The 22,723-nt window shown below is 52.9% G+C and overlaps 8 protein-coding genes across 8 annotated transcripts; 4 read left to right on the forward strand and 4 right to left on the reverse strand.

Annotated features, from left to right (window-relative positions):
* Window positions 1-112: 112 nt before the first annotated feature.
* RHO25_007211 (uncharacterized protein) lies at window positions 113-1,359 on the reverse strand (the record flags this gene model as incomplete). The annotated part of the gene is made up of 4 exons (XM_065602912.1): window positions 113-658; window positions 710-951; window positions 1,000-1,280; window positions 1,331-1,359. 4 exons carry the CDS (start codon window positions 1,357-1,359, stop codon window positions 113-115), a joined length of 1,098 nt encoding a protein of 365 aa, XP_065458984.1.
* A 1,138-nt stretch (window positions 1,360-2,497) lies between these two features.
* Window positions 2,498-3,678, reverse strand: RHO25_007212 (uncharacterized protein; the record flags this gene model as incomplete). The annotated part of the gene is made up of 2 exons (XM_023597979.2): window positions 2,498-2,910; window positions 2,958-3,678. The coding sequence occupies 2 exons, from the start codon at window positions 3,676-3,678 to the stop codon at window positions 2,498-2,500; spliced, it is 1,134 nt and encodes a 377-aa protein (XP_023453058.1).
* A 2,121-nt stretch (window positions 3,679-5,799) lies between these two features.
* On the reverse strand, window positions 5,800-7,298 carry RHO25_007213 (uncharacterized protein; the record flags this gene model as incomplete). Its single annotated transcript, XM_065602913.1, has 4 exons — window positions 5,800-5,816; window positions 5,875-6,255; window positions 6,308-6,367; window positions 6,419-7,298. 4 exons carry the CDS (start codon window positions 7,296-7,298, stop codon window positions 5,800-5,802), a joined length of 1,338 nt encoding a protein of 445 aa, XP_065458985.1.
* Window positions 7,299-10,379: 3,081 nt separating this feature from the next.
* On the forward strand, window positions 10,380-11,784 carry RHO25_007214 (uncharacterized protein; the record flags this gene model as incomplete). The annotated part of the gene is made up of 5 exons (XM_023597982.1): window positions 10,380-10,582; window positions 10,655-10,896; window positions 10,979-11,287; window positions 11,368-11,607; window positions 11,663-11,784. The coding sequence occupies 5 exons, from the start codon at window positions 10,380-10,382 to the stop codon at window positions 11,782-11,784; spliced, it is 1,116 nt and encodes a 371-aa protein (XP_023452765.1).
* A 1,276-nt stretch (window positions 11,785-13,060) lies between these two features.
* RHO25_007215 (uncharacterized protein) lies at window positions 13,061-14,395 on the reverse strand (the record flags this gene model as incomplete). The annotated part of the gene is made up of 1 exon (XM_023597983.2): window positions 13,061-14,395. The coding sequence occupies one exon, from the start codon at window positions 14,393-14,395 to the stop codon at window positions 13,061-13,063; it is 1,335 nt and encodes a 444-aa protein (XP_023451741.1).
* A 725-nt stretch (window positions 14,396-15,120) lies between these two features.
* RHO25_007216 (uncharacterized protein) lies at window positions 15,121-16,208 on the forward strand (the record flags this gene model as incomplete). Its single annotated transcript, XM_023597984.2, has 2 exons — window positions 15,121-15,639; window positions 15,687-16,208. 2 exons carry the CDS (start codon window positions 15,121-15,123, stop codon window positions 16,206-16,208), a joined length of 1,041 nt encoding a protein of 346 aa, XP_023452001.2.
* Window positions 16,209-16,685: 477 nt separating this feature from the next.
* RHO25_007217 (uncharacterized protein) lies at window positions 16,686-19,139 on the forward strand (the record flags this gene model as incomplete). Its single annotated transcript, XM_023597985.1, has 4 exons — window positions 16,686-16,782; window positions 16,832-17,925; window positions 17,978-18,541; window positions 18,618-19,139. 4 exons carry the CDS (start codon window positions 16,686-16,688, stop codon window positions 19,137-19,139), a joined length of 2,277 nt encoding a protein of 758 aa, XP_023451739.1.
* A 2,211-nt stretch (window positions 19,140-21,350) lies between these two features.
* RHO25_007218 (uncharacterized protein) lies at window positions 21,351-22,333 on the forward strand (the record flags this gene model as incomplete). The annotated part of the gene is made up of 2 exons (XM_023597986.2): window positions 21,351-21,714; window positions 21,771-22,333. The coding sequence occupies 2 exons, from the start codon at window positions 21,351-21,353 to the stop codon at window positions 22,331-22,333; spliced, it is 927 nt and encodes a 308-aa protein (XP_023451740.1).
* Between the last annotated feature and the right edge of the window lie 390 nt (window positions 22,334-22,723).

Here is a 22,723-nt window from a genome sequence, read left to right on the forward strand (position 1 = left end):
TCGCTAATGAACGCAGCAAGAAAGCGAGTGCGCTGATACAACCTTTTTCTCATCCTGTGGGCCGCCCATGACACAAAGAGAATACGAAATGCCGCCGACGAGGTTGTCATCGTCACACACGCCACCTGAAAGCCTCGCTCTCATTCGTGCCTCTCGATGGGTGCATGGCACTGTCTGGCCTCTGCACAAGATGAGCGAATTGTGGGTTGACGCCTTGAGGTCGTGAGATCTCCATCTCCGGCTGCTGGACGTTGACCGGGAGTGGGGGAGCGAGACTCTGGCGACTCTGTCTGCCGAACATGCCGAAGACCTTCTTCTTGGTGCAGACTGTGGCACGAGAGTACTTGCTGGTTGGCGAGATTGATCCATCGTTGGCTTTGTAGACAGATGGCGATCCAGCGGAGGCGGTGTGGTACGATGGAAGACCAGACTCGCGACGATCTGAGTGCAGGAAGCGGAACGGGTTGGCTGTTGTCTTGGTAGGTGACGGAGTGACGGGGTTCGGGATGTACGACTGTGCGAGTACCGGCGCTGGCGGAGTGCGTGAGCCGCAGCTCTCGGTGGAGACAGACATTGGAGTCTTGTGGACTGCCACTGCGCCATGTGCGCGAACCATGCGAGCAGTAATGCCCTGCTTTCGGTCGCGGAAGATGAAGCTCTGCAACTGGGTCAGCACATGCCGTAAGAATCGAATGTCGAGCCAACTCACAGCCAAGAGATTGATCCAGCCCAAAATGAAGATGAGGATGCCAGACCCGATCACGATGCGCCAGAATGGCATACCAAGCTCTTCCTGGCTCCCTGCGCTCTTGTTGAGATTGCCCATGACCTGGATGCCGATGACTATCATGGCGATGGCGAGAGTGACGAAGCCACGAGCGGGGCTAAGAAGTGGCCAGTTGCGCGCGAAGTAGCCTTTGAAGACGGGAAGCTCGGACGTGATGAGAAACACTGCCTGTCGTCAGTACGAGCTTTTTAGCAACAGGCTAAGCAACATACGGCTTGAAATGAGCGTGATGACGTGACTAAGTGCGTCGAAGAAGAAGAGATGTGTGTCGGTATTGGTTTTGACCAGCATCACCACGCTTGCGGTGACGACAGCGAGAAACCCGATGATGTTCATCACCCGGATGCCGTTGAGGATAATGTAGCCAGCTCCCGAGAGCGTCTTCGGAGAGAGCGTCATCTTGTCAGTCTTGTGCTCGCCCTTGGCTTTCGTCGCTTTGAGCTTCGCGAAGAGTGCTTCGATGCGGTCTGCTTCGAAGGGAACGTAGACGAGCCTGGTACAGTCAGCTGCCGTGCTCGATCATGAGTCGCATCGCCCACATACTTCTCAGTTGGGTAGAGGCGCAGAAACATGTGCCGTTCTTGATATTAGGTGTATTAGCTGATTCGCAGGGAAGTGGTGTTCGAGGAGAGTGATAGGCGATCGACCAGCGAAGACGCAGTAATGAAGGTTGCGGGTGTGTTGAAGATGAGGTTAATGAGAAGGTGGAAGAAAAGGAAAAGGCCAGCGCCTGTCGAAGGCCACCGAGTCCTTCTCGTGGAAGAATAGAATGGACAATAGAAAGTGCCTGACAATACCAGAAGAGTGAAGTACAATGGGCCTCCGCCTTCACTTGAGAAGATGGGGAGACGCCCGGACCATCGTCACGTCACGTCACGTCCAAAGATGCTATTGTCGCGCGACTAGGATCTGCCATGAATAGACGCGGGTCAGAGTCGTGACTGTTTCGAACAGAGAATGGAATACCGCGCGATGTAGTGCGCTCTGTGGATCTGAAACGCATCTCGACATTCTGCTTCAGGCGAAATAGTCTGGGCTCGCAGACGGGAAGCCCAATGTGAAAGTTGGGCGAGTGGTTTGCGGGTAGTACAGGGCGTTTCGAGCAACAAAATGTGGTTCAGCATGACCTTGCCGTAGGGCGAACGTGTTTGTTGGCTGTCAAGACACGCTCTTGAATGCACGATGCGGGCCTTTCCTGAAGTGATGTCGACTGCGAGACGTTGGTTGGCGAGGATTGCTTGCTCTTGCAGCGCCTTCTCCAAGCGCCCGAGAAGCGTTTCAGCGTGCCGTGTTGGGCGCGTCGCGACTTCGGCTCACCGCTGCCGAGTATTATGCAGAATCAGATGCGACATTCGATGTTACATGGCCGATGCCTCGGTGGTGATGCCATTGTTGTTTCTTGCCAATTGTTCTTGTGATGTATCGTGATTGTAGGAGAAGAGCGAGCAACGCGAAACTGACGCGACTCGACGTGAAGCAAGGCTTGGCAACGCATTGTTTTGATAATGGAAGCTGGATGTGTCCTCGACTTCCCTTGCCTTGCCCACAGTCTTCATCATCAACAATCGGTGTCCAAGCTGGAACGCAAGAGCAAGAAAACGCACTCTCCACGTGCTGCGGAGCACCGTCACCTTGCACTGTCCACCGGCCACGCGTTGAGTGAACTGGAACTTTTCTGGAGTATCTGGTCTCATAATATACAAATTACCGCTAATTGCGTCTAGGCAACGGCGTAAAGCCGTGCTGGTGTTCATGATCAGCTTCGTCTTCATCATACTCCACGACGAAGTTCTTCGTAATCTTGTCGGGAAGTGGGCGAGAAAGGCGCTCTCGACTACTGCTCCCGGAGCTTCTCTCGGACTCATGACGCTCCCGATCATTCCCGGTGATGGTAGTAATGGTCCTTCCATGCTTGGGAGATACCATCACAAAGTCGTCGAGAGGAGTTGCGCGACCTCGAGAGGGGCCGGGCGTTGCGCCTGACCGCTTTCCTCCGCTGCTGCTTGCAACACCCATCTTTTCGAGGGCCATGCGGAATAGAGGCCGGAGGGTGGCCATGCATCCTGCCGTGATGCCAACACCGATCTCCACCGTCGTCCATATTGCGACTCCTACGGTATTGACTGGAAAGATCAGCAGGCGCACATCGTGATTGATTGTCAACACTTACACAGAAAATCCCCATTCCAGCCGTCGAAGCTCTCGATGAGGGAGCCAACATATGGCAGTCGCACAATAGTAGCCGAGGATCCAATGGCAGCAAAAGACAGGATCACCGCTACCAGTCGCTTCTGCCTCTTGGACATTTGCAAATCCTTGACGATGAACGCAGGCAAGATTCCTAAAGTCCAGTCCGCGATGACATTGAGACCGGAGACGCCATACGTCAGGCCAACGACAACTTCAGGTTTGATGCAGTGCTTCTGCGATGGATCCAAACTCCACCAGTCGCTGATGGGCCAGCATTGGAAGATGATGACGAATGTGAAGGCCACGCCAAAGACAAGACCCAGTAGCATCACTATCCTGATGATCCAGATGTGTATCCTATTCGTCGCGACCCGCAGCAGGAATAGCCCGATCGAAATTTTGAGAACAGTCGTCGAGCATACGTAGAAGATTTCGCACAGGTACCAGTACATCAGCGCGGTCTCGGCATCGTGAGGCTCGATGTCCGAAAGGTGTTGTCCTGTTCCATATACCACACCGCCGAGTTGGACTATGAGATATGCGGTAAAGAATACCAGTGTCGCCAGCATCGTCCAGTCATCGCTGCCGAAGTTGCGAAGCATGCCGGCTCGGACGAAGACGCGAAGGCTGACCGCTATCCATGATAGAACGAAGAAGGTGATGTTGACTCCCAAGGTCGCTCGGCTTTCCAGTGTCGGCATATTGACGATGTTGAAGGATCGCACTGGGGACCCTTCCCTCTCGCGTCGTCTCTGTCGTGAGATTCGCCCGTGTGCAGCGCAAGTCCGGATCCTAATGCTCTTGCAGTAGACAGCTGGAGTCTTCAGTCTATCAACCGACCATGGTTCCTCCTCCTGTGAATTACCCCAGGCGCAATAAGGAAGAGTGAGGAGAAGTAAAGAGATAGAGTGGAAACGGAACCAAAGATCTCGCGCACTCTCTCTGCAGGTACAGATTCCACTGCAAATGCAGGTCGCATGTCACATATGGCCTCGCTACTCCACTTACATGCTCTCCTTTCCGGGCGAGATTCTTGCGAACGACCTCCACTGGCAACGCTTCACAGCTCCCAAAGCGGGCATCATGCCTTGTTCGTGCATGGTCAACGCACGAGCAATAGTCCTATAACAAGAGATCGTCTGGACGGGAGGATCCAGTTCTGTGGATCGGCGAGGATTCCAGAAGGAGTGCTTCTGCCAACCGACATCAGCCTCGTGGAAGAGCCGTTGTTACACCTTGGAGTGCTCGAGCCGGATCCTGGTCAGGGCGTGCAGGCTTGTGGAGTACGTGGGGCGGTCCGCGGATTTTGGCAAAATTCTTAGCATGAACTACCCAATGCACTTTCATCGACTTGCATACTTCACATACCGAGACATTGCGATGTACCGAGACAACAAAGACACCTTGAAGGTCGGTTGAGAGGTATATGTCGTCCAATTCGCGCCTTTTGGCATCGCAGACGAACACGAGAATAGCGAAAGCCTACGAGTATCGACTTCCTTCCCACTTCCATGCGCGAAATCGCGCCACTTGCCACACTCGCCTATGTATGTCAGGCTCCACTGCAGCTTCCCGTCTGCCCGTCCTGTGCGTCTGGTGATGGAAGGGCACGCATGGTGCCAAGTTCTCAAATGGCCCCATAAAGCTGTCGCGGCCACGCGAGTCAGACAAACTACCGACATGATCGCAGCTGCAGAGCGACGCCAACCCTCCCGAGCCTCCTTCTCGGGACATGACTCCGAAGGCACCGTCGATTATGTTTAACTCCATCGCTCGTTCACCAACTTCTTCTTCGTCCAAACGAGATGTGTTGCGCGGGGTGAGTTGATGATCTGGCTGTTTTTGGATGAATTGGACTCGATGGGGAGTGTTAAGACTGGGATTGCTGGTCTTGTAGAGATGGGCTATTTTTTGCCTGGGCTTGATGGGATGGGGTCCACTGTGTGCTCAAGCGAGGCGAGGCGATGAGGGAAGGCGAGTGGGAAGAGATGCTGTGCCGTGTTGCTGCAGGTCTTCGCTGAAGACGGCACAGTAAGTGAGAGTTTCATCTTTCTTTTCAGTGCTGCTGTGGAATTGCGGCACATGGAGTACTTGCCTGCTTTCTGGCGGTGCTGCGACCGCGTCCGATATCGCGAATAATGTTGTTCGCCTGCAAATGAGGCACTTCTGCACGACTTGGCTTTGATACTGATAGAATACTGTACCTCGGCTTTCAGACATTTCGCACGACAGGAAAGCAACGCATGGACTGCCGTCGTCTCTTATGTCGCAGAGCCGGATCGGAGTGCCTTCGAGATTTGATCTAGCTTGAGCCCGTTCCCAGCGCAAGAAGAATACATCGAGATTGTCAAGCCGTAGGCGACGTCCGCAAGTAGACTCTCGGAATCGCTGAGCCATGAACAAGTGTGGAGATTTCATCGTCGTTCGCAACAGTACAAAGACCTCCATCGAGCCAAGCTAGCAGAACGTACTGATGTCCCGTAACTCAGACCGGCTAGGCAATGCACCATGTAAGAAGTGCAGAGGGCTTATGCGCCCACTCCTACTATCCTTGCTTGAACAAATCACAACGCCACGTTTCATGAGTCGGCTTAAGAACGAGAGAACCACAGCGCTGGGGAAGACTGATCAATGCGAAGTAGAAATGTTTGACAAGCAAACATATGACGACAATTACTATATCCAACCCCTATGATCTAATTACACATTGGTAGTTTCCCTTATCATCGTTGCGAGCGATGTCTGTAAGATGACTCGTCGCACTTGTTCATTATATCTGTGATCCTTCCTTTCGAGAGGTGTGTTTCCTCTACCTTCGGCTCTTAGATGCCACCGAGGACTGCATGTTCAATTAGCAACGACTTAGCACACAGTGTTGGATCAACGATTGAACTTACTTGGCAGGTTATCGAGAGGCAGGTTGTCGGTTGGCAAGTTGTCAGTGGGCAAGTTGTCGGTGGGCAAGTTGTCGGTGGGCAAGTTGTCGGTGGGCAAGTTGTCGGTGGGGAGCTCATCCACTGGAAGCTCGTCGACTGGAAGCTCATCGACGGGAAGCTCGTCGGTCGGAAGCTCATCAGTCGGGAGCTCATCAACGGGAAGCTCGTCGGTAGGAAGCTCATCGGTAGGAAGTTCATCGACAGGGAGCTCGTCGACAGGAAGCTCATCGGTAGGGAGCTCATCATCAATTGGGAGCTCATCATCGATAGGAAGCTCATCATCGATAGGGAGTTCATCATCGATAGGAAGCTCATCATCAACAATATCGGTAGGCAGAGTGACTATTTAAATTGTTAGAATGTATCGAGAGGCTTCTCAGCATTGAGAACTTACTACCGCCGCTGGTGGTTGTTGTAGTAGTTGTGGTGGTGGTGGTAGTACCAGTCGTAGTAGCTGATTGATATTAGCGGCGAGCAATGAACAGATCAGGTCTTAAGAACATACCGGTTGTAGTGGTTGTGGTTGTGGTCATGTCATCACCAGGAATGATCTGGTTTCCCTTGAAGCCAATGACGGAGCCAATCAAGTCCGAAACCGCTCCGAGGTTGTTCTTGAGGTCACACTGTTGTTCATCTTGATCGTTGACGAAGGTTTGGAAGCCATCGCAGGCGTCGTTGCCGGCACAGAGGTTGGCACACTCCTGGACCGCGGCGACACCAATGTTCACCTGGCGCTTAGCCTTGATTGGGAGATCAATTGGGAGGTCGGTGTCTGGAAGTTCGGTGTCTGGGAGATCTACTGGAAGGTCGGTATCTGGAAGAACGGTGCCTGGTTCCAAGATCACCGACGAGATGACGTCTCCAGCGACGGCCTTGTCTTTCTGGATATTGAAAGAAAAGATTTCGCCATTCTCGCCAATTGCCACAAGAGTATCCGTGGGCAGAGGCAGGCCGCCACTGGTGGTGGTGGTTGTCGGAAGGGTGATGCTAGTGGTGGTGGTCGTGGGCAAGGTGATGCTGGTCGTAGTGGTCACACCTGGAAGACCTGGAGTAGGCGCACAGACACCAGGCAGCGTCAGTGTACGGTCTGGGATAGTGAAGGCTGGAATGGTCACGAATGGTGGGAACGTGAAGCCTTGAATGACCTGTCCTGGGATGACAAAAGGTGTGCCCGCGCAAGTTGGTCTTGGGGTAGCAGCAGGAGTCGTCGTCGTAGCGCCTGGGTTGTTGTTGCCGAAAGGGAAGCCTGGGCCAAATGGGTTGTTGTTCCCGAATGGGAAGTTCGGGCCAAATGGGTTGCCATTTCCGAATGGAAAGTTGGGGCCGAACTGAGGTGCTGCGTTGGCGGCCACAGCCAAGAGAGATAGCTTGTTGATGGAGTTCATTTTGATGCGATAAAGACACAGGAGATACGAAATAAGATATGAGAAACCGGGCACTGTTCGGATTGCTGCTGAGGATGAAGATGGAACGAGTGTCGAGAGCGGTTCATCTTATACATCTGTCGACTCCCCTCAAAGAGTGCGAGAGCATCGAACGCATGCATGTCATCGGGTTGCTTCTGTCGACAAGATTAGGCAATGAGACAGTTGATGATACTGTACCAATCTTCCAGCAGTCGAATTCTCACCAACGTGCCGTTTGCCTGCGGAAAGATCTGGCACATCTGAATTCTGACGTTTGCGCATCCTTCACACAATGCCGCATGGTCTGCCAATGCGTTCGCGCTGCAGCACTGCAGCTGCAGCTTACACGGATATAACCGGTGGTTCACTCAGGGCCTTTCGGATGATGGTGGCGCATTCATTTCCATGTGGGGTAAAGATCTGTATGCCAGCCTCGCTTTCGAGTTTGGTACTGGGAACGTGATGGCGATGATCACTACTGATCTGTACACATCTTTGTATCACGACTGTCCTGCGAACAAGCAGCTGTGAAGGACAATGCGCGCCAAGAAGTGGAGTCCAGCCTGAGAGCTCGTTCGAGATATCAGCTTGTTCTGCGGTTGAGATTGCGGCTATACTGGACATCTCCTGTTACTTGTCTTCACTTGATTCAGATTCGGCGGGACGTTGTTGATTTCGCTGATTCTATTTCCTCAAAGTAGTCAACGGCTTGATGAATGTTGATGATGAGCAACATACAGACCCTCGACAGACTGATCGTGAGACATATCGCGCGCAGGATTGAATCTAATTCTGCACATCTGGAACGTGGCATAAGCGTTGTCCACTAGCGTTACGCCGATCGACAAGTGCTAAGCTGCATCGACACGTGGGTACCAGGGATACTTAGGAACAGTTATGTTCCCCAGCGGCTCAGGCTCCGCGCCTCGCTTGATGTGCCGAATGATTGTCGCTATGCGCAATCTGGTGGATTCAAGATGCAAACGGTCTGCTGGGCGAATTCCTGATTGGTTCTGCAAGGCTCAAACGTTGCTGACCGTTTCCCCGTGAGAGGGAACATCATCTGGTAGACGCTTACGCGGGTGCATCGATATGCGATGCATTCGCGGGTCGCCTCGTAGAACCTGAAAGATATCAGATGTGAATCAGTTGGGATCCTTCAAGAGATCTCTATCCATTTCTCGGGCGTCGACAGAACGCGAAAGGGCCTTGGGTCATGCACGAGGTTTTCGGCCAGCGTGAACTAGGTGGCTTGCCTTGGATAGCAGTCAAGCGCCATTGACAGCATCACTGGAAGGATTCCAGCATTGTTTCACATGATCGAGGTGATGTCGGAGGCTGCGGGAGGTGTTTGCCACGATCAACCTGTTTCGCGTTGACGCTCGTCACGTCGTGCTAACGCGGTGTGCGCGAACGGATGGACGTGTCTCCGTTCAACGAAAGAAATGTCTCTCTGGCGCGCAGCATAGGCTTCATGTTCCATCCTTTCCCAACTTACAGCTGTGAGGACAGATGCGCGCTCCATCGTGACCTGCAACCTTGAGACTCGGAGATCTCCGTCTGCGACTGGCACATTGGCTTCGTGTGGTCTGTATTGGCAGCGATCGAAGTGCTCCTCACAAGAGATCCACATGGGGACACTGGAACGTCGCACTTTCGAGGCGCGTGCAGCGATGTGCGCCATCCTTTCACCCTCGCTCTTGCATGTGCTGCCAGTCGTGCAGTGGACTCATATTCGTGCGGAGTATCAGTTGGACTGATACCGGGTGCGCCCGTTGTGGCAGATTCGACCGCTGCGTTGCTGTCGTTTGAACTTCGCCACGTCCTTGTTGCTGGATGGCATGCTGTACGTCCGATCTGCTTGTGATGTCGTAGCGCAGGCCAATGTGGTCGAAGTCCAAGCTCTTTCGTGGTGTGAAGAAGGGGGAGGATGAGGAGATCTAGAACTTCCACGTGATGAGGAAAGCACAGATCACGCGAAGTCGTTAACCTTCCATTTCTCGTATCCTCAGACCTCCCCACGATATCACCAACAATACCATGCCAAGTGTCCCCCGCTCGTCTTCCATCACTGTGGGCATTGCCAGAGGCTCTTGCAGTCCTTGCACTCCTCTAGTCTGACTTGTGAGGCCCGCCGCCGACTATACTACTGAAGTGCAAGAATGAGACAACACAGACAGCAGGTCGAGCACGCGAGCAGCGTTTGACGTCGCACTCCTCGTACCTGACGAACTCAATATGCAATGTCGAATCGCGGATAGAGCCGCATGAGGATACCGTCCCGACAGAAGAGCATGCTTGCGAACGTAATTTTGGCTACGGCCAACCAGTTCCTGGTCGCAATTCTGGGGAGAGTATCATCACCGAACTCAATATTTATAGGAACATTTGGCAACGCCGTTCTTCCCGGCATTTCTTAGAGTGAAAGACTGAGTCCATATGCAGTGACACTGGCTGTGAAGCGGCGCTGAATCCATTCTGACGACCACATAGAATTGATGATCACTAGCGACATGGCGAATATGCCAATCCAGAGGCTCTTGCACAATGCAAGGCAACAAAGAAGAGAAGGCTCTCCGAGTATTGATGACGACGCGCATCTCCGTCTACGCCTTCTGGACGAAGCGTCAAAGCGCATACCAAGCTCATTCTCCACGCGTGGCACTCAAAGCCCGTCACACCACAGGCTGAGAACAGACCAGATTTACTCTGCTGCAACTCTGCAGCGCGAATGGTTCCTCTCGTTCCTGCATGACAACCTTTCGAGGAAGCGTCCGCGTCTTCTCAAACTTGGCAGGCACATCCGTGTCGAGCGAGATGAGAACTCCACCAGGGTCTGCCTGCCTCCTCTCCAGTGCCATCTGCAGCCGAATTCTCCTACTCACGGACGATGCCCGCTCGCAAGGGAGCAAACATTATTACAATTACAAGCCCTCATTCGCCGCAGGTCGTCATGACCAAGCCCTGCCCTCTCCCTTTTGCAGTTGTTGGTACCTGAGCCGACTTCAACTCTTCGCTTTCCTTTCTCAGTCATTCATTCTATCCGCTCTTTAGGTCATAATGCTTTCGCTAATATGGGCTGTTCTGGCTGTACTTCCTGCTTCGATCGCTAAGTCGGAATACTCTCACTTCAAACATCACAAGAGACAACAAGGAGGAGAGGCTTTTCAACTCGAAGAACTGAAGCAAGGGTACGAAGCAGAGGTTCGACAGACATTCAACGCGCGATGCAACGAGAACAATGTCATTCGACGGAAAGAATGGTGCGTGAACATCAATGCAAGGCACGCGGCGTCGTCGGGAGTGTCTTGGCTGACCTTTTCTTCTCTCGGCAGGGGAAACATGTCGCCCGCTGAGCGACAAGATTACATTCGTGCCACGAGGTGCTTGAATAACCTACCTTCAAAATCACACGACTTTTATGCCCCGGGAGCACAAAACCGAAGGGACGATTTCACAGTGGCACATATCGCCAACCACGAGAAGGTCCATTTTTCGCCGTGGACATTGGCTTTCCACAGTTGGTTTATATGGTTATACGAGCAAGCGCTTCGTAATGAATGTGGTTATCAAGGAGGTGAGGCATACCATCACTGAGAGGAAGCGGCACAGGGAGGCAGCGAACTTGACACTGACCACGATCTTCACACGTCACCCAGGTCTCCCATACATGGCCTACGAAAAATACGGTTACCAACCACTCGAGCAAACTCCTCTGTTCGATGGCTCCGATACTTCCTTCGGAACCAACGGCTTCCTTCAACCCGATGGCTGTCACTGCGTCGATGGTCCTTTCGCCGACTTTCAGTGTCATCTTGGCCCTATTCAAGGTGGGCATGGCTGTCGACCGAATCCCCAAGCCAATGGCCTGGGCTTCAACCCTCGATGTCTGGAACGAGAGTTCAACTACGAGCACATTGGCAACTTGACTGTTGAGAACGTCTATGAGTCGATAACACTGTATACTGGTGAGTCCATGCACCACAAAGAGTGCCGCACAGCGAGTGAGAGCGGTAGTCGCGAATGAGGGCTGACGTGTTGATGGTAGACATCGGCAACTTCTGTCTCCGCTTCGAAAATTTCCCTGGAGGCCTCCATAGCACGCCGCATGAGATTGTCGGTGGTGCACAAAGCGATATCCCCGGCTCGCCTTGTGATCCTTGGTTCTGGACCCATCATTGCGGATTGGATCGTCTTTGGCGCATGTGGCAAAGTTTGGACTATAATGATCGGATGTACGCCCTGCCGCCGCCTGAGCAGTATGCTGCTGAGAGGGTTTCTAGAGGCTGTGGGTTATGCGTACCCTTTCCAACTGTGACATTGATGCTGACGTGGATTTGTAGGGCAACCGACGGAACTTGTGACGCCGGATAGTTGGATCTATGTGTCTCCCATACTGGATGGGATTCGTGTGGGCGATATGATGAGCACTACTGGTGGGCCGTTCTGCTATATCTACGAGTGAAAGGTCGCTGTGGTGGCGGGATGTTCTCTTGTGTAGCTCGCACTGCATTGCGCTCTTTCGTTTGTTGAGCATAGCGGCTGGTGTTCATGGTAACAGATCCTCTTCACCGAATACACAAGATTTGCTCAGATATTGATCATCCTTTGTTTCGAGATTGCACTGTTTTTCTCAACTGCTATGCGTGCAGCCACATGTCTGGAGCGCGTCGATGTGGCATACGCATGGCTCGGCTGATATGCCGGACCCACTTGTGCACGATGACTTCCACGTGCTTTGATGTTCCGTGAAGAAGTATCGGCACTCAGATAGTGGACGTCGGTGCGTGTGTATCTGCACGTGTGCAGCTGCAGCATGGCCAAAGCATCACGCGGTGCGAATCAGTGTACAGCTGCGCATCGGCCTCCGAGCGTCACTCGCAACCTCGCTGCATAATTTCCTTGATGATCGGCCCCAAACATTGGAGGTAGGCATAGCGTTCTTATTTTAAGATCTATCTTTCCTCGGACGATGCACAGATCGCGCTTGAGGTCTTGGACGAGGTACTTCTATTCGCCGACTACTGTTAGTGAGCCATTGGGAATGACTCAAGAAGAAAAGGGCGAGTATGTGCGTCAGGCACTAGAACAGCAGCGTTGACAACATCAGAGCCTCCAGCTCTTGCAGCGGCTCACGCCCAAACTCCTCTCTTTCTTCTTGAGTCATTCCCAACGGCTCACTAATAGTAATCGGCGCATAGATATATTCATGCAGCGAGGCCTTGTTCGAGGTGGAATCGATCGTTCGGATAACATTGTCTTGGAGTATAAGCTCACCAGAATCCGGAACGAGGCACATATCTGAAGTCGAATCGTGGGCGATCGCAGCGCAATGCCTTATCACTAAGCTCTGGGTCTTGGAGAACTGGCCGTTGCGTAGGGCTCCTTGACAAGGTAGAGCCCGTGCCAACGATATTTGGCCGCATGTCCAAACAGCTCGTTTTGATGTTGAGTTGCGGCCCAGCCAGTATTGACTGCTTGTGGTACAAAAAAATCGATCTCGTCCTCGTGAAGCGGTTACTGGCGAGCTTGAGGCTCTGAGATCGAGCGGAGCCTTTGATGAAGCAGCTTCAAGACGACCGTCTGTATCTAGGAGGGGACTAAAGTCTGGCAAATAATGTGTCCGACTGCCATGTTCATGGCCTTCGTTGCGCGGGTTCGACTGACGATTCGGCGCATTCCGAGTGCAAGATAGTGAAGCTCTCTGAAAGAGCATCATATTGCGTTCGCGTGGGCGAGACTCAGCCGTCTAGAGTCCATACTTTGACATCTCCATCGTCGCCAGTGCTGATGATGACCTCTTCATCTTCCGTGCATTTGCCTTTATCGCATCGAGGTGCCCAAGTGACATGGTTCACCTCGAAGACATCGTGTGCGTTTTCAGCCTGGGCCACCAAAATCCATTCAGTCAAGCTGGCGGGATGATCGGCGACTCCATTTGCATGATCGGGTTCTGTGTTCACCATCTCGATATCGACCGGCTTCTCTTTCCTCCATCTTTCTTCGTATACTACAACGATGCCGTCGCTGCCAGCACTGACTACTCTTCCAGTTTTCTTGCTCCAGCTTGCAGCGTAGATTGGTCTGTCGTGCAGTTGTGGTAATCTGGCTTCCTCCACCCACTCTTCCTCAAAATTGTTGTTCTTCCAGATGCTGGGCATCCTGCCTTGCCCAGTCGGCGGCTCTGCTGGCTTCTCCTTCGGCTTCCTTCTCCAGACACGTATCGTCTTGTCATCAGAACAGCTCATGAGTCGCGGCCCAGCCTTCTTTCGTTCCTCAACCAATGCCTTTCGCTCTTCTGTATCCGCTTCTCCACCTCCAATGTTGCCAACCCTGTCTTTTCCTTCGAACTCCAGCCACCATACTGTTCCTGCGTGCCCATCCAACAGCGTGCAACATGCCCAGTCGTCTACATCTTCTCTCCACAACCGTATTCGATCATCGTAACTCCCGGAGGCGAGCAGTTGCTCCTCTGGATGCCAAGCTACGCACTTCACATCTCCCTCATGATCCTGCAGCACTGCCATAGTCTCAAAATTATCGTCGTCCAGCTCCTCCCACACCCACACACTCTTGTCTCGACTGCAAGTTGCCAGCAATGGCGCCGTAGGACAGAACGCCAAACTCTTGATCTCTGAATCATGTCCGTCGAGAATGACTTCTAACCTCCACTCCTCATCGTCTTCCTCTTTCTCCGCACTCCCACCTGCCAGTCCTCCTGTGAAGTCCATTGGCTCATCTCCATCATCATCCGCATTTGACTTGCTCACTCCGCCGACTGTCCCTGCTCCTGCACCTTCTTCCCATCGTTTCCATATTCCCGCGCTCGCGTCGAAGGAGCCTGTGGCGAGCACGCTTTCGCCGACGGAGTCGGGCTTCCACGCACAAGATCGAATACTTCGTTTATGGCCGCCTGAGATGACGCTGAGTTGTTTGAAGGTTTGGAGGCTGTAAATACGGACGGTCTTATCTGAGCATGCGGTTGCGATGATGGGGAGGTGGGGGTGTGGTGTTGAGAGCCAGGTACGCGACGTGCACGGCGGATCGAAGGTGGCGAGGCAGTTGAGCTGAGGCATTGCTGAAGCTATGCCCGGAAGGAGGGCCAGAGGAGAGAGGACGAGGGAGAAGTAGGTTGAGTGTGTGAGCTTCAATGGGAGGTTGTGGCTCAGAAAAGTTGAAGCGATGACGGAGGTGGGGTGTTCTCGGCCACCAAATGGCAGTCGCGGGATGGTCAGCAACAATGCCACTTCATCTCACCACATCGGTGCTGTTCGGTGTCGGCATCGCAGAAGTATTGTATATTGCTCTAGCTTCTTCGACAACAGGGTATTGCTCTCCGCTCAGCGCATCGATGTCAGCTCTGTGGCGCCACAGGTGCCATCTTCGAGCCTCGTGAATTGTCCCGAAGACTGGTGTAGCAATAATCCGATAACCACTGCACTTCATTGGGTACCGCAACATCGAAACCATCGGAAGATTTGTATTTGACCTTTCTTCCTGTCGCTTGTGGGCATTTCGGAACTCTCGGCTCACCAGGTGAAGTCAGCTCATCGGATCCATGAACAGGTGCCCTCTTGGGAAGTCACGCGCTTCAACTTCTCCTCTACATCAACCACAATCGCCAGCATAGGACAGACCACGTTGCCGTCATGTCCTCAAGCACAGTCCTCGGCAAACGTAAGGCTCGGGACAACTCACCGACAAGACGATCGCGGAAACGCTTCTCAGCGGCGTAGGTAATTTTTAACGACTAATGTAAGGCATCATATCTAACGAGAGCAGAGAGCTATACAACCCGACCATGGTGACAATAGTCGTCTCACAAGCCGGCGTCGTCGGTAAAGATGAGAACGCACTCTCTGAAGAGTTCGTCGTGCCCAGAGGTCTCATCCGCAGCCATTCCAAGTACTTTGAGAGCGCCTTCCGCAAGCAATGGACCGAGAGCCGGTCGAAAACGCTGCAAGTTGACGATGTGTCGCCAATGATCTTTCGAATATTCGTCGCTTGGCTGTTCTATCAGGAAATCTTCTACGACGAGGAGCGCGTCGAGCCCGATAACACCGCCCCTTGCACGTCCGGCCAGCAGAGCAACAGTACAGCGCTGGAGCCCGCAACGGGACGCCGCACAACTTCACACCAAGAAGCTAGCGCAGATGCCACTACTGCTTCGGGTAGTGACATGCTGCTGGACTCCGACTACGACGAGCAAGTAGCGAAGGCGCCCTTATCTGCGAGATGCCACATCGATCCGTACGATCCATATGATGCTATGACTTGGCCCTGGATAGATTTGTTTGAGCTATATGTGTTCTCAGAAAAGGTATGCGAGTGTGTATTCCGAACGAATCCTATCTAACACGTTCGCAGTACGACACACGAGGCCTTCGTATCAAGGTCTTTGATCTCATCCAGCTGAGGATGGCGCGCAACGCCATGCTTTACGAATCCCGCTGGCTGCCAGACCCAGACGATATCACATACCTCGTTGACAACATGCCACAAAACTCAAAATTGCTACAATTACTCTCGCGATATTATCAGGCCCAGTCAGCACGGGCTGTGGAGCGCCGCTTCCCCAAACTGTGTCGAATGCCGTCCAGCTTCCTTGCCCAGTGCTATCTACAAAGCATGCGCTTCATGCAAGCAAAGCACTGCCCAACTTGCCAGGCGCGCCAACGTCACACTCATGATCGAGCGCATACTTGGGAAGATACAGTTCCTGCACAGGCGATCGGTCCTTGCGTGTGCCATGAGCATGGTGATGACCTCGAAGAAGCTGCCGAGTGCCAAGAGAGGTGGAAGGTTAGAATGCAGGCTCTGAAGGATGAAGTGGCACAGAAGGCAGATACTGTCGCGACAAGTCAGGAGATCATCACGATTGTACCGTGAGGGATTGTGGGCGAGTTTCTAGGGGTCGAAGCTCTCCTGTGGAATCGGCAGTGCATCACTACACCAACTCGCTTGTTGCGAAATCTAACGCATTTCACGTTCCGGGTCCGAGACTGTGCTGTCGCTGATCAAAATGAAGAACCAGCCTGCAACAGTTTGACTGAGAGTGAAAATTGTCTGCTTGACAGAAGCAACTTGAGAGAACCCATGCCCAGAACTTAGTCGTCTTCATCATCTGAAGTGTGACAGATCTGTGAGCGAAAGCTACGGACTCAGGAGTTGCTCTCGCCAACATCGCAGATCAAAGCATAAAACCCAAGACAAAGCGCACAACCCAAACCCGGCCAAACACGTTTCGCTCCGAGAGCTCTTTGTATGACCTTCGCTGAAAGAAGAGCTACTTTGAAAGAAGTGGGCGAGCTGAAGAGTCTGACTTACTGTGTGATCCACATCATTGACTTGCTGACCGAATCAAGCATGGCAGAGGAACACGCATGGGTTGAGTTGCACGTCGAGGCGTGGGAATCAGAGAAAACAGGCAACGGACAGCCGATTACCGATGTTGGTCGAAATAGTACGTGTAAAGCCAAGGTGAAAATACGCACCTGCTGATAAATTGACAGCCGTCCGGCGAAATGCGCAACACATCTGGCGGCGTCGCGTCAGTCCCGCCGAGCGGCATGTTTTCGCTGACGAAGCTCAGCAGCGACTATCGCTACTAGCAAAGATTGCACCGCTCGCCGGCCTGCCACCAGAACCTGACACTGACGACCTTGCCGCATTGTCACCGTGGTTTCGGAGGGCATGGGACCTTCTTGTGGCCCGCCGGGCCCTTCGTCTGCCGATCAGGGCTTTGATACGACGCATTCCCGGCGACAGCGCTGGGTCTTTGCGCACGAGGGACTTCCTCCAAGCAAGTGCGGACGTTAACGAGGACTTGGCTCGTGAAGGGATCGAGGCGCTGGATATCCGACTAGGAAAACTTCCAGCGTGTCGACCAAGCCGATATATTGACATGTTAGAAGCGGATAGTCCTGACCCAGCTGATGATGAAGGTCGACGAATTCCAAATTACCTGCAACGCAGGCTCGGAGCCTTCATTAGGCTGAACGAACAGATGCCGACATTTCGACGTGCCATCGAAGGTGTCGAGAAGCGACAATCTAAGGCTACGGGAACTCTGGCCGGAAGATATGTGCCTTACTTGCGCGAGGAGATTGCGGAAGCAAGATCTGTGACGAAGAACCTGACAGAGCTGATTAACGGCCTGACAGCTTGGTCTAGCGCCGATGCTGTTGCCCTCGCTCGCGAGGAAGCCAAAAGCGATGCAACTCCCGATGTTGCCAATCGAGTCGCGTACCAGCATCATCTCCTCCAGTGGGAAGAATGCGCAGCGGCGTATCGATATGCGGAGAATGCTCTCAGTGACCTTATTGTTTTGCGGGCAGCTCGGGGAGATACATTGACTGTGGACCTGGAGGGACACATGGAGACTTTACACAGATCAGTAGCACGAAGACTGGCGGATCTGGAGATTCAAGTCAGATATAAGCAAAGCGTGCTTGAAGAGCGTTACTCTTCGAAGGACGACGAAGCAGCTCTTTTGCAGAGTCTGCCTGTCCTGCCATGGTCTAGAGTGCAGAACATGGTGGGAAAAGGCGCTTTCGGCCAGGTCGAAGCGTGGATCAGAACTGATCACAATAACAACGTAGTTGATGTAAGCAGTGGTGCAGCTCGATTTAGTACGGGCTTTGCTGACGTACGACTAGCGCGTTGCGAGGAAGGTGGCCCAGAACCTGACACCGAACGGGCATACCCTCTACGATATCTGGCGTCCAGCGGATCGCCATATGCCTGTAGAGGTCGCGGCAATGTACAGACTGCGCGCTCTCAAAGATTCGGTCAAGTCCGTCATCCAGATTCGAAATTGGCGCCCCGTTGGAGACGGCAAGACATCCATTATCTACATGAACCTTTGCCAACATGGTGATCTTGAGAAGGTACGTAATCAATATGTGAATCTCTCGGGGCGGCAAATGCCCCCTGAAGCATTCGTCTGGTCTGTCCTTGAGTCCTTGGCAGACTCTGGACTGCTGATGGAGCGCGGTGAGGTGGCCGACGTCCCTCCGGGTTTGCATAATTGGACTCAAATCGTACATGGAGATATGAAGGCTGCCAACGTGCTGCTCGATGACAATAGGACGGGGATATTCACAGGGTTCCCTCGTGCAATACTTGCAGATTTTGGTTTGGCTATCATACATCCCATCAAACATCCCGGCGGAGACTCAAGGCCCTGGCGGGCGTTTGGTAATGGAAGGTCAGCGGCACCGGTACGTAAGTTTCATCTTCGTATCTATGGCAAAAGTGAATCATTGCTGTCCGCAACAATGCTGACATGTCCTTCAGAGGCAAGGACCCGCGAACGCTGGCACCTTCATACCAGGTTCTTCATCGAACGTCCGCGGCATAGGCATGATAGCTCGGACACTCATCGAGGCAGTCTGGGAGGTCCCTGAAGACGATGATCCTGGGTGGTCCGCCGTCACACAGACCACCTACAGTAACGAACTCATCGACTTGATCGAGAGATGTCTGAGTCGGGACCTCGATGACCGGCCAACCCTTTTGGAGATCAAGAAAGCTGCGACGACGAAGAGTGGAGACCTAAAACACGATGCTGCAATTGACATGAGGAACGCGAAAGCTGACGATCCGAGATGGACGGCGCTGAAAGTCTTGACAACGGACACGAAAGTTCCGGTTGCGCTTGCGAGGGATGCGGATGGGGATGTAGAGATGGTGGGTGGTCCGACGGGGCAGCCGATTCGGTCTCGCTTACCATCGCGGAGCGATCACGATTCAGACGATGCTTCAGACGATGATCCAGACGGGATGATTGAAGTGCAGAGCAGAGGGCGCCGCCAGTAAAGATACCTGACTGTTCGACCATGCATCTTCTGGCATGACGATGTTGGGCTCCCGTGGGACATTGGTGTTGTTTCTGGCCTGAGAGCGGGGCTAGGTCGGGGGCGATCTCTCTAGATGGCGGTGCAGGATAGAAGCTGGATTCAGAGAGAAAAGCCCAGACTCCGAGCTCTCGCACTTATCGGATGCAGCATTGAACACGAGTGACATGGAGCCTCGCCGCAGCATTTATATGGTCTTCTGACTCGAGAACTGAACTGGCTCAGGCAGAACTCTCGGAAGGATGGCTCAGAATGGTGATCGAATTCGGAGAGCCAAACAACACCACGAGCGCTCGCACTTCGTTGCATGCTATAACTATGCGTACAGGACTTCTATACCGAGACGGTCATCATCAGACTGACCAGAAGCATCTCCGTTGGCTTTCAAATTGGGCTATGTCGAAAGAAGTGGCGCATGGATTCTTCGTGACAGCGCAGCTGCTTAGATGAGGATGTAGAGTGGAGGCGTCCGCGCTCTGTTGCGTTTTTCTTTTGCGCGATATGGTGTCGGCTGCTGATCAGATCAGGACCGGATCTGTTCGTTGTCTGCACAATACCACATGCATAGAAGTTGACGCTGCTTTCTCAATTCCCAGATCGAAGTCCACTAGTAGAGCTTGGAGTTCTCACGCCACTTTTAGGCCGTACGGCGAAGGGTCAGCGAAAGTGCTGCGCTTCTGCTTGAGATGAGCGGTCAGCCTTGCATCCTTTTGTAAGCACGTTGGTTCGGAGATGAATTGTGATGGTCATGATGCTGCATCTGTTGTTGTCGTTTCATGCTGGGATTGGGATCGTAGGTTGTTGATCCTTGCTTCGGAGACCTTGGCAAGCGGAAATATCGGCGAGGCTAGAACTAATAGTGCTACACTTCACTTCATCACTCCAGGGACCTGTCTTCAAAGTGCATTTGCTCTAGCTGCCGTCTGCCATCGACGCGAGTCTCTCTGCGGATATTCGAGTGCTGGCCTGCCAGCGATAGCTTCAGAGGCAGCATGGTCTTCGGAAGGCGGGAACGAGGCCGGAAGCGAAATGGGCAATCGCGAGCAGCGTTGTGAGTAGTAGGAAGGAAAGCCCATACAGAACGTAGCGGGAAGAGGCTGACGGGTCGGGAGATATCAAGGCCTGAGTTATGTCCACCGGCATGAGTTTTCTCAAGTTGACAGGAGAACAGTATGACAAGAATCATCTCTTGGACATGTGCTAAGAACAAGCCTATCCTACTATCAAGTCGCCCAGCGCCTGCCCTTTAGCTCATTTGCTATTCAACGGCACTGTGAGCATGCGCTCTTGCGAAATGTGTCTCATGAGGCATTCAGAGGAACGCTGCGGAGCACAAGCGCTTCCAGCCGCACAAAAGACTGTTGCAGTCTTGATCACGCCTACACGACGAGTTGTGAAAGCGACAATAAACTCGCGACTTGTGATGGAAAGACATGATGGTGTCTGAAAGTCGAGGAGAAGCTGGTGATTCGATTTGGGAGTCGCTACGTGATCTGTCTCAAGGTCTGACGCGGGGCTCCAGCCTCCAACGCCAAGCAGGCAAAAAAAAAAGAGACAAAAAGGTCGCCAAACCTCAAAGCTGCGCGAACGACTGCAAAATTCACGACTCGAACCAAGGACCTTCGAAATTTCGAAAAAGAAGCAAGAAGAACGGCAAAAAGAGAGAGGATCGAACAGGGGACTCAGATCATCTGTGTGACGCAGTCGTGTGACTCGCCACGCTGCGCCATCTGTGTGAAATGGTGTGTGGCTCCTGTTTCGTTCGGATAACCGCCAGGCCAAGACAGGATTGCAATCTTGGTCTGACCCCTGATTCGATGGAAGAGTCAAACAGAGTTTGCAATATGAATGCACACTTTTGCGCCACGTGATCAAGTGAAGGTCGCACTGACCTTCAGCGCGCGACCAGTAGCCGTTCCAGCAAGCTCTAGCTCTAGAAAGCTGCAAGAAGGTGCGAGAGAGAGCGCTATTACTCGAACGTCCACGGTGACGTGACGGCTTGGTGGCCTGAACATTTGGTCAGGCAGCCAGTGAACAGAGCAGCCGCGCAGCGCGTATTCATGTTGTTGAACTCGACGAACGCGTCACCCCCAAACTTCTTGATTTACATCACCTGCACCACCGCCGCCGCCACCCTCCTGCGCCCGCTTTGGACTCCTCCCTTGGCGACGACATGTCTGGAGTTTCCAGGGTGCCGGCGACCACCGTTTTCGGCTGGGGCCCTGCCCTAGTCAGCTTCGACTCGAACGTGGGTTATGGCGAAAATGGCAATATCAATATCAGCCTCAAAGTCATGATACTTGAGGGCACGAAAGGTCTGGTGATACTCAGCGTCAGAGACCTGTCGACCAAGCCTCCCGGATATCGCAAACTTGCGATCCCACTCGAAAAGTGCTTCTCGATCGAGCCCGACCACGGCCTCCTGTTCAACGACCGCGACGAGCCCGCAGCTGGCGTCCTCAGCCACTACGTTGAGACGCTTGGCTTTGAGCTGCCCGAACCGCACTATACTGGGCCCAACTCGCACATGAAGAGAGGTTAGTATTTAATACGAACACTTGCTTTGCGTCTACGGCAACTGACCCCTTCCCAGGCAAACGCGTCTGGTATGGCCATCGCGAAAAGCAGTACCGCTACCTCGATCTCAGAATCATGGGCATTCCGGAGGGACTCAAGTGGAAGGGCACGCCGTTGGAGAAGATGTCGCATGAGGCTCAGGCAATCATTGCAGACTACGAAAAGCACCTTGATCTCGATTTTCTGGTGCTGAACGAAGCGAATTCCGACATGCCTCGCATCGACGAATTCATACGAATCTGCGAGAGGGTTCAAGAGGAGAGCGACCGTAGAGTTGCAATTGAAGCTCAAGGTACAAAGAAGACTTCTATTAGCGATCAAGAGGATACTCAGGATCAAAACGGGATCCGAGCCAACGAGGGAGAAGATGATATTTCTGCAGGCGAGCAGGGTCGCGAGAGATCGGGCAAGTTCAAGAAGAATCTGGCCACAATGCTTGTTGATATGGCGAGCATGGTGAAGGAGCTGTTGACATCTGACATTCTTGTCACGGAAGAAATGTCTGGTGCCAGTCTCAAGGCAGTAAGAGCGCTTCAGGAGCTTGCTGGAGTCACGAAAGAAGCCCGCGGTGGATCTTAGTGCGCGTGGTTGCGGCCCGGAGGTGTTCCGCGTGCGTGATGAACTCCTCAGATCTGCTTAGCTGTTTTGAGTTCGCTTCAATTGGTGCTTGGAAGGAAGATTCGGACTCGACGTTGAAGCAATCTGCCTTGGCTTGCTTGACTACAGTAGTGTAGAGTGCCCTTTCTGACAATTGGTTTCTGCTGCATCTTTGCCGTAATTTGCTTCTGGTAACAAAGTCATTGCGTTCATGAGGGGCTGAAAAGAAGAGGTCGAAGTCACAACATACTCATCGATCAAGAACATAATACGCCCTTATTCGGCCCTCTCTCATTCTGTGACCACAGACTATGCCACTGAGTCGCGGTACGAAGCATGCTGGTTTTATGGCGTTCCTGGAGAACGCTATTC

This window comes from Cercospora beticola, chromosome 4 (assembly GCF_033473495.1).
Source record: "Cercospora beticola chromosome 4, complete sequence".
Taxonomy (NCBI): domain Eukaryota; kingdom Fungi; phylum Ascomycota; class Dothideomycetes; order Mycosphaerellales; family Mycosphaerellaceae; genus Cercospora; species Cercospora beticola.